This window comes from Poecilia formosa, unplaced genomic scaffold (assembly GCF_000485575.1).
Source record: "Poecilia formosa unplaced genomic scaffold, Poecilia_formosa-5.1.2 Scaffold216, whole genome shotgun sequence".
Classification (NCBI taxonomy): Eukaryota; Metazoa; Chordata; class Actinopteri; order Cyprinodontiformes; family Poeciliidae; genus Poecilia; species Poecilia formosa.
In genome coordinates this window covers 552163-562627 of record NW_006800155.1, presented here as the reverse complement: position 1 = coordinate 562627, position 10465 = coordinate 552163, and the positions used below count along the sequence as shown (strand labels likewise).

At 42.9% G+C, this 10465-nt stretch overlaps 2 protein-coding genes across 3 annotated transcripts in view; one reads left to right on the top strand and one right to left on the bottom strand.

Annotated features, from left to right (window-relative positions):
• Positions 1-10465, bottom strand: part of LOC103148997 (5-hydroxytryptamine receptor 7-like) — a 30517-nt gene that overhangs the window by 3785 nt on the left and 16267 nt on the right. Inside the window, exon 2 of the mRNA XM_007568005.2 lies at positions 6-976. Within this exon, the coding sequence (XP_007568067.2) occupies positions 6-631 (626 nt within the window). The 5' untranslated portion in view covers positions 632-976. The remainder of the gene's footprint in view (positions 1-5; positions 977-10465) is intronic.
• The window catches only part of arfgef3 (ARFGEF family member 3), a 35706-nt gene continuing 29496 nt past the window's right edge, over positions 4256-10465 (top strand). Inside the window, exons 1-2 of one of the 2 annotated variants that reach the window (XM_007568003.2) lie at positions 4256-5103; positions 8392-8443. In XM_007568003.2, the coding sequence (XP_007568065.1) occupies positions 5019-5103; positions 8392-8443 (137 nt within the window). In that variant the 5' untranslated portion in view covers positions 4256-5018. The remainder of the gene's footprint in view (positions 5104-8391; positions 8444-10465) is intronic. The other variant, XM_007568004.2, reaches the window with a different exon arrangement.

Sequence of the window (10465 nt, the reverse complement as noted above, 5' to 3'; positions counted from 1 at the left end):
TTTACCTGTCGATGCTGATTACGCACAGAGTCATGATGGACGCGGTGCAGCACATCACATCCATGGCGATGAAAACGTTGCAAAAAAACTGTCCGAATATCCACTGGCCGCCGATGAGGTCCGTGATGCTGACGAACGGCATCACGGCCAGCGCCACGGACAGGTCGGCCAGCGCCAGAGACACGATCAGGTAGTTGGAGGGCTGGCGCAGCTTCTTCACGAAGCACACCGAGATGACCACCAGCAGGTTCCCGCAGATGGTGGACAGGGTGAGCATGGTGAGCACCCCGCCGATCAGAACCTTCTCCACGCGGCCGTAGCTCAGGATCTGCTCCCCGCAGCGCGTCCCGTTCGTCTCCATGACCTGCGGCTGACTGGAGGAGGACGGAGAAGTGGCCGCTGCCGCCGCCGCTGCCGCAGCCGCTGCCGCAGCCTCTGCGGCGTCCTGCGCAATTTTCAGCAGCCGAGGCGCCAGAGCTTCAGAGATCATCATGTTGGTGGAAATGCCGGGCTCCCCGCCGCCGACTGTGTCCTCAATCATGAACGCGGACCTCATGTTGTCAGCAGAGAAAGTTCCGTTAGTCGCTCCCACAACAAGCATCCTGGAGTCCGGCTGTTGTTTTTTATCCATGGACGAACTGGACAGGCGTCCAGCGGTGACATGGACGCGCACAGCTGTGCCTGCGTTGGTGTGAAGAAAGTGTTATTTTCTGTCGGAACACAGCTACGTCTCGGCGAGCTTCGGGGACATCCTGCGCGTTATTACGCATGTGGCGCGTCTTGGGCACATTCCCAAACAGTCCGACCCATAAATCCCGTTTTGTGTCCCCGACGGTCTGTTGTCCAGCAGCTGCAACCATGCAGAAACTCCGAACCCACCGAGAGCGCGGATCTCTCGCAAAAGTTGCCACGTGACGTCAAAAGGCACCTCGGAGAGCGTGAAAGCAGCCGATCATACCTACACACACACACACACCTACACACACAGTGTAATTAGGGTGAAATTCTGCCGGTCATCTGAGCGCTCTGGACTGAATGCGGACCATCTGTGCCAGAGTGGCTGTGCGTAATTGCGCAGCAAAGAGGAAATGTTCTGCGGATTGTGTTTGTGAATCCATGTGAATCTGCTGACCGGAGAGAACAAACATTTTCATATGAAGCACAGATGAGCTTTATATGAATACTTATTAAATATATTAAAGTTTGTAACAGACACAAAATTTGAGTGTAAAGCTGGTTTAATGATCGAGATGATGATTGAAAGTGTCGTAGAGGACAGGATGGTTACATAACCGAACAGAATGATTTATTTTCCCTCCTCTCATCCCAGTCTCAGTCATCTCATTATTTCCGGTTCAGACTCCAGCATCAGCCCCAGTCCGCCTTCACTTCGCTTCGCTTCGCTTCAGTCACGTTTTGTCGCTTCAGGTGAAAATAAAGTCCATCTCCCTCTGGAACATTTCAGGAGTCATTTATCAGACTCGGCCTGGTTGAAGATTAGAGTCTACCGCCCTCCAGTGGTCACAGTTCAGTACTGCATGCTGGCACGGCGAAGAGCTGCTCAATAAATCCTGAAGATCCATCATTAAGGCATAACATTATGACCAGCATGGTCTCTCTGCTTGGCATTAGCTACCTTTATTTAGATTTGTTTAAATGTGATGATCCCCTCAGAACAGGAACAACCTTTCAACATGTTTTACTTTGTGACGTAATAAAGATGGCAGAGTGCAGCAGGTTATCGCTGAATCAGCTCTGAATGTGTTAAAGTTTTCAGTTATTCTCATGGTTTGTGTTTTGGGTTTTTATTTAGCCCTTCTCTCCTCCTCAGTGGAGCAGTAGAGATCAGAACTGAATTTAGTCTTATTCTAAATCTCATTAATTTCATAATTACAGTCGATGCGCTGCAGGCCTGCTGTCGGACTCATCGGTCTGATCTCTTTTCAGAGCGATGAACCCGACCCTTCAGTCACCGCCTGTGATTCACGCTTTCATTTAGTTTTATCATGGAACCGTTCTGTGGCCTGGTTCTGTGATTGGCCGCCCTGCTGATTCTACGCAGAAGGAAGTGGGTCAAACAGTGAATGGATGCTGAATGGAGAACATTCATCTCCTCAGTAGCTCACCTCCAGGCGGTCCAGCAGCTCATTAGGCTGTGCAGACCCTGGTCATCCTTAGAGGTCTTCTGATGAGAAACAAAGACTGTCTGAACAGTAATTACAATGTTTTGGCTGGTTTTAAAGAATCCATTTGTCCAAAGTTCATTACTTATTCATTAGTGAAGATTGTAAATCATTAGGGTCATTACATGAGCTCCATTTGTGTTACTGAAGCTGGAAAAGATTGTGCTAATGACCTCCATTTGAGTCACTTAGCTGCTAAAGCTACTTCTCTATGCAGCCTGGAAAGTTAGGAGGAGGAAAGTCTCTGAGATCCTCAGGGGTCATGACCTTAGACCTCACCTTGCTTAGCAACTTCAGACTGTGACTGGATTGTAAACTCCAGTGTGAATGAATCATTCTGAGTTTCTCCCACAGATCTTCTATCTTCAGATGTTCATGATCACACCAAACCAAAGTCCAAAGACCTGGAACGATTCATCTGGACCAGGTCAGGATGCAGAACCAGCCCAGAAGGTTTCACACAGACTAACAGCTGTTGGAGAGAACCTGAGCATGCAGCAGGAGAACATGCCAACTCTGCATGAGATTAAAACCCAGGAGCTTCTGGCTGCAGTGGCAACACCTAAATCTGTAAATGAGAAAAAATATTTACTATTAAAAAATCAGATACGTTTCAACTGGTTGAAAACTCCTAGCTATGGGCTAACTCAAGGGTACATGTTTTGTTTTTGGTGGAAGTCGAGGTATTTATTTGCAGCCTTTAGGAAATCAGCCCCAGACAACTGATAGTCTGTATGTGAGCTGTCTGTTCTACATTTACTGTTTTTATTTTACAGTTAATCTAATTGTGATAAAAAAGTGAATTCACTTCATTATTTCAGTTTAAAAACTGAAAAACTGATGCTCATACAAAATTCTCTCACACTTTTTCCATCCACTCAACTTTCCGCCAACCTGCATGTTAAAAGCATTGTGTGAATATTCAGGTTCTTTAGCAACATAACTTTCTGTTGTTTGGGTGTTGAGCCAGTTCACTACAAATATCATCTGAAAGTCTTTTATAACACAGGAAGTTAAATTCATCTACAGAAAAACATAATCTAATCCATCCGATATAATCCAGTCATGAACCCGGATTATAATTTAGTTTCACACATTTCAGTTTTTTACTTGTTACAATACAATGCAGTTAAATTCAGTTTATATCACCAGTTGGTAGAAAAGCAACATTTTGGCACTGAATCGTTTTAATGTTTTTTTTCTGCCAGAGGTTTTGTAATCCTGAACCATCAAAGTGAAATGACTGGAATAAATTAAACCAATCTGTCCTGTATGAGCTTAACTGGAAAAATAAATACATTCAGAGATATTATCAGTTACTGCACAACATTAATCAATACTTTGATTACATTTATTTTAAATATACATGTAATAAGAATACTACACTCCCACTAATCTTTTAATTATATACATTCATATTGAAACTTTTTACTTACTCCTTTTATTATTATTGGAGCCGTACAATGAACATTTGCTCAATATGCATATTTTAAATATAGAATTATATGAATAACAATAAATCTGTATGTGCATGTCTAATGTGTGAGTAATATTAATGTGGAACATATGAATGTTTTGTTTCCACTCTGGCAGTTTTTCGTCGTCCAGGGAGACGTCCAGCCTGAAAGAGGGGATTAACACACAGCCGCCCCCACATTTACATATAAATGAGCAATTTTCATCTGAACGACGTAAAGTGTTCCTCTAAAGGTAACGGCATTTTGATTTAGAAGCTGTGTTAGAATATAATATAATATAATAGAATAGAATTATAATTTATTATCCCATAGTGAAGGGGAGAATGTGTTGCCACATAAAGGTAAAAAAACAAACAAACAAAACAACAACTCACAACTTAAGAAAAAAAAACTAAACCATGTAGTTATTAAAAATCCATATTCTAATAAAACAAATGTGCAGCTTTAAAAAAAGAAAATGCACAAAATGTGTAAGTATGGATGTGCACAAAAGCCAGCAGTGTACTATTTACAGTGCATCAGTTCATACCTGCTGCTGTATGTTTGTCATTCCTACCTGTGGTTAATGGGGCACCAGAAGGCCCCAGCCCAGGGGCCACATCCCTGTAAATCCGGCCCTGGTGGGTTTCTTGATGAACTGATCTAATTGTTCTTACATAATAAAACTCAATAAAATCTCAGTCAGACATTCTGCTGCATTTTATTAAAAATCTACAGATCAATAGTAGTGACTGTTTCCTGTTGTGCTTTTATTGTGAAGGCCGAGAGGCTGGTTTCCGCTCTCTGCTTCCTCCACCTGTCCGTGTCCCGTAAAGCCGCTCCAGAGCCGCTCAGCCGCGCTTTGCGTCCGACCCAGGAAAACAAACGGTGCATGTTGGGTTGCCAGGTAAGGAAGGAATCCGCCTTTTGGACTGCGGCTGTGATGCCGCTCCGGTCGGGAGGATTCTGGAACCGGATCTGGTTTCTGATTGGAGCAGAAGGATCAGCTGGACCGGATTCCCAAAACGCAACAGATCGGAGGAATAAACGAGTCACGAACCGCGGCGAGGAGGATTTATTGATCCGGGTTTAACGGAGCAGGAGGCCGATAGCTGCTGATTATTGATTATCAGCCGGAAGGTGATCGGCTCCGATCTGGGATCAGAAACCCGGACGCTTCCTGTTCATTCCCACCTTGACGGGATTGTGGCTGGCCTGACATCATTGGCTGCAGGCTTGGGATGAATCATCATCATCCTCATCCTCAGCAGCGGTGGGGGGGCTCCGGGATGCTGTCACTGCCTCCGCTCCCTTAAAAAGCCACGCACCGACCCGCCCAGGCCCGCTCCCCCCCTTCTGCCGCGGCCGCGGATTCAGCATGGAGGAAATCCTGAGGAAGCTGCAGAAAGACGCGTCTGGGCACAAACACAAAGCCGTGCGGGATGCGTGCGTGTGCGCCTGCGGTGAGTGTGCGTGAGGATAATCTGCGTCCCGGTTCACCTGCCGGTGAGGCGGAAACGGGGCGGGAAACAGCGGGGGTCCGTAGCGGGACCCCTGGTGGGAGGAGAGGCCACGATCAGATCTGGATTCAGTGTTTACACCAGAACTGGAACTGGAACTGGTTCCAGTGTTTGTTCTGCAGATGGTTTCCAAACAGACAGGTCCTGATGACCTGCTGACGTGGTCAACTCCTCCACGCGCCACTCATGCGTGGATGTTTACCTGCAGGAGCAGAGCTGACTGATGACTCCAAATTACACACACAGGCCTCTGGGGGGCGCTGTGCAAACCAGTTCTGTTCAATACTTTAAAATTCAGTAAAAAGATTAAATCAGTTTTTATCCATTTCTTATTTTAGTCCATTTCAGATAAATGTAGCCAAATTTAATTTCTAATTAATTTTCTGCAGATATTTTCTGTTATAATAAACGTTCCTCCCATTTGTTCAGACATTAACATTAACATTAAGTAACTCTGGACCCCAAATCTGAAATTCCCACTTGCAGAGTTGAAGGTTTGACACCAACTCTGACCTCAGAGTCCAACATGGCCGCCGTGTAAATACAGTGTGCTGCCAGCTACGGTACCAACCTGTTTATTTATTTAGACTTTTTATGAACATGTTGCTTTACTGTTTGGATGAACTGTAATCAGTTAGTATCTTGCATTGGTTCCATCAAACTCACAGGATTCTGACCTGAAGCTGCAGAGTTTTGTGAGTTTTTCTGCTCAGCCGTGTTTCTCTCCTAGATGGAGCTTCTGCTGCCGTTATCTCGGTACTCATTTTTTACCATAGCAGGTTCTGCTGGTCCTGAATCAGTGCTGCTGTGTTTTGTGTTTTGTCTCAAACCCAGTGGGTCACGGCAGACGTCCAGTTCTGGTTCTGTTGTTCCTCCCTGTTAAAGTGGAGTTTTTCTCTCCACTGTCGCTACATGCTAGTACAGGAGATGTGATGTAAAACTTTTTTAACCAATTAGAAAGTGAACTGAGCCTGAGTGTGTTAACAGGGTTACAGAGACTGAACCTGCATGATGAGGCTGAGTTGATCATTTTTGTAAAATATTTGTGGTGAACTGGAGTTAAAAAAATAAACTGAACTGAATAGAAGCTGCTGCTGCAGTGTTCATAGGTCAGAGCTGTGATGGATGTGATCCCTTTGTTTACCCTCTAATGTGATTTAATAATGTTTATAACTGAAACTGATTACAACAGTGATGATGTTTCTAAACTCTAAAACTGGATCATTCCATCGCTCAGGCTTTATTTCCATTTGAAAACACGTTTGATCAGAATCAGGTTCTGTTTAGCAGCTGAGTCACATGACCAACAGCAGCCTGACGGCTCGGTTTTATTTTTAGAGCAGAACTTGTGTGTGTGATGCTGAGACACATTTACAACCAAAACAACTGGTTGAATAATATCATCCATCATCACAGTCATTATAATAGATGCTGTGATAAACTGTTAGTCTATATTGCATTCAGGACCGATTTCTAGTGGAAACAGCTGGGAAGGTTTAAGGGGCCTAAACCAATCACTAAATGAAAGTATCATCAGCAACAGGAAGAAATTCACTGTTTATTACTTACATTTTCATTTTAGCCAAAAAGCCCAGATCAGGACTGAATCAAGTCCAAATTCTCATCTCTTGTTGTGTTCTGGTTGATTTTTCCAACTTTGGGCCTCCAGTTCTTCCCAGAAAAACATGGTCACTAAATGGATCTCCATCTGGTTTTCATCACTTTAAACTGGACATTTGGATTTTACGCCATCCTGACATCCATGTTCCAACGTCCAGGCAACATAAAGCACTATGTGTCGGCGTCAGAGGGTGGAAAACCAACCGGATGTTTCTAAAATCCTCTGACTCAAACTGTGTGGATGTAGGAATATTTGGTAAATCAGCTGCAGGGAAAACAAAATGTTCCAGGGAACGTGTGAGGTGAGAACGGTCAGTCGGTTACAACGTCAAGAAGAAATATTGATGAAAAATAGGTTCTTCAGTCAGATTTGAGGATACCTTAACATTAAAATTACATCTTCTTTTTTAGTTTTATGGCTGGCTTTGTAAAATCATGACCAGAGATTTTTTTTCTTATTAAAATACCTGCAATAAATGCTTGAACTCCTGCTTCATTTAAAAGGGAAACGGTTCTCAGCTCCGGGAGAAATGAAGGATTTCCTGTCAGAGACACGGAGCGAAACCTCCGTGATGCTCAGAAACATCCAGTTAATCTCTGCGACTCGCTGTGTTACCGGAGCAGAACATGGTTTCCTCTGATGTCATGGAGACGCTGCTAGCATTAACAGCGGCAGAATGACCTTTCAGGATGAAGGCGGGTGAGGAGTGAAGCTCACAGAGGAAAGGTTCAGGTTGTGCTGATGGAGGGAGAATCATGTTCTCTCCGAAACGCAGAAACGTAACAGAGCCTGCTGAGCATGTCCAAACTGAACACTGAGGCTAAACATGCAGGTAACAAAATGCACAACTTTCAGTTTAAAGTCTTTTCTTTGGGAGGAACATCTGCAACATTATAAAACTCCTGCTCTTTATACAGAAGCTTAACTTTGTACTCAGGAGTGAAAACATCAGGAAAGATGTCAGAGAAGCAGCAGCAACTGAATCTAGTTTAATGTCACTTTAATTTAAAGTCCCTCATTCGATTCAGAGAAAGTTTAGAAAATCTCTGAAGCATCTAGAAAAGACCAAACATTCAAACTATCAAACACGGTGGGGGAGGGGTGATGGTTTGGGCTTGTTTCCATGTCGACCATGTTTTTTAAAATATTCCAGAGTCAGATGTGAGTCTGTCTGACAGCTGCAGTTCAGTCCAAACTGGGTCATCAGCAGGACGATAATCCCAAACCGACCTGCTGATCTGTGGCAGAATGGCTGAAAAAGAAAAACATCAAGATGTTGCAATGGTCTAGTTAAAGTCCAGACTTTAACCTGATTGAATGAGCTATAAGACACAAAATCAGACTTGTAATTTTACATCCAACTTTTATTTTGTTTAACAGCTCGTAAAGTCTATTACTAAAAAATACATTTAATGGGAAAGTTTACATGAAAATGAATCTGTTAATGTTGAAGCAAATTAGAAAATGTTTTATTATTTATGCAGGGAAAGTTACATCATTATAACAAAGTTCATCAAAATGATTCCATCTTTTCCTGATACAGAGCAGCTCCAAAGCAAAGAACACAAAATATCTGATTAATGCCGTTTTTTTTTTGTTTGTTTTTCCAGAAACTCTGGAGGCTCAGAAGGGATCATTCAAGATTTCTCCTTCACAGCTTCGGTAAGTTCATTCATTCATTCATTCATTCATTCATTCATTCATTCATTCATTCATTCATTCATTCATTCAGCTCATGTCTCAATTCTTTTGTCTTGGAATAAAGAAAAAGTCTGTCTGTTTAATGACGTTGCCTCTGGTATTAATGTGTTTATTGTCTGAAACCCTTCCTGGTTTATTCCCCCAGTTCTCTAAGAATCTCGTTTTTCTGGCTTGTCATCAACCTGTATCTGCTGGGGGAAAGTTTCCCTGACATCTTCTCTGTGTTGTCGCCTGCAGCAGCCTGCGAATCCCTCGACTTTAAACTGTCCTGGTCTGATTTGAATGAATTTAAATCCTCCTGGAATCCCTCAGCTGATAAGGCAGATATAAAACTGAGCAGTGAAATAAAAGGCTAACGGTTTTCCTAAACTCTTCCTGACATCTGAGGAACTTTTACAAACAGGAGTCACTTCAGATGTCTGTCTGCGATCTGAAAATGAAAACTGAGAAACCAGAACAGAATTTCAACTAAAACTAGTATCAAACCCGACTCAAGCTGCCGGATAACTGCCGGATATCTGTGTGTCGAAATTTGCATTGTCTGGATATTCAAAGACTCCAGTCAGTACAGGAGAACCAGTTCTCTATCTGGTTACGTCTTCCTGGTCTGACTAACCCCCCTGGAAGGAAAACTGCCCCCAGACACATTTTTTAAAAATGTCACCAATGTGGGCGGAGCCAAGGGTCACTGAGGGGCGTGGTCAGTGTGGAGATGAGAGGATGGTGGTAAACGGGGTTTTGGTCTAGACAAGAATGAATGTTGCCAACTTTTAGAAACTTTTTCAGCCTCTAGTGACATTTTGTAAAAAAAAAAAAAAAAAATGTCACTAGGGAATGTTTATTTGGCAGAAGAAGGCTGAAGATCTGTGGTGGCGCCCCCTATAGAAAGGAGATGACAGAAAAAGAAGCTGCAGTTCTAATGCTGAATTATTCATTGTTAGCTTCTGTTTTATTAGAGCTGATTTGATTAAACATTGATGATATCCTCCGTAGTCTGAGCAGCTCCTTTTCTACAGAATGAAAAAACCTTCTGACATTGATGCATGAAGCAAAGCGTGACTGAAATGATTGATGTAACTGTGATATTTGCTGTCAGTTCTGGGTTTTATATGAAAGTTTCTGCCAGTTTTATCTCCGATTTTGTCTCTTTCTGGGTCGGATGGCCTCATTGTTCTCCCTGTGGCTCAGTTTTCTTTCTTCAGGCTCATAAAGAGACGGCGGGTTGATTTAACTGTCCTGCGCTCTGAGGCTCCCTGTGGCCCGTTTGAAGCCGGAGGAGCTGAGCTGGTTCAGCGGCGTCTGAAAGCTGCAGATCCATCAGCAGCAGAGATTCAATCAGCCATGAATAAAGAGAAGGAGATTCAGTTGGAGCGAATGGAAGAAACACAGCAAGACAAAGAGTCTCTGAAGACGGGAGACAGTTTCTGATCAGACACATTAGTTACATAACGGACCCAGAGCAGAACTATTCAGTTTATCAAAGTAAAGTTTTTTTATGTTGATCACATTAAAACGAGCCTGGTAAAAACCAGCCTCTTGTTCTGCGGTCTGCTTAACGTTTGGGTGAGACGTAAGTAATGCGGCAGCTTGATGAAGCTTAGCTGTACATTTATCTTGCTCCAACTTTAATTTCTTAAAATTTGGAAGCGTGACAAACACAAACTGATGCTGCTGCTAAACTACAAGCATCATTTACATCTCCTTCTTCTGTTTGCTGATTGGTCCAGTTAAATTTCAACTGGAGAAATGCAACTCAATGGGAGAAATACCAGATGGAGACCTGAAGGGAGATGAGAATCAAGTGGAATTGGCCTGTCTACATTAAATCAGCATCAGAACTTTAGTAGATAATAATGAAAAAATGTGTGCAGTTATTTTTACAGCCTAATTATGACTTTTAAAATCAGTGGAAGATTTAATTTAGAAATATAATTTAATTTAGAAATTATTAGCATTTTTTCTGGCTTGATTATAATTATTTGT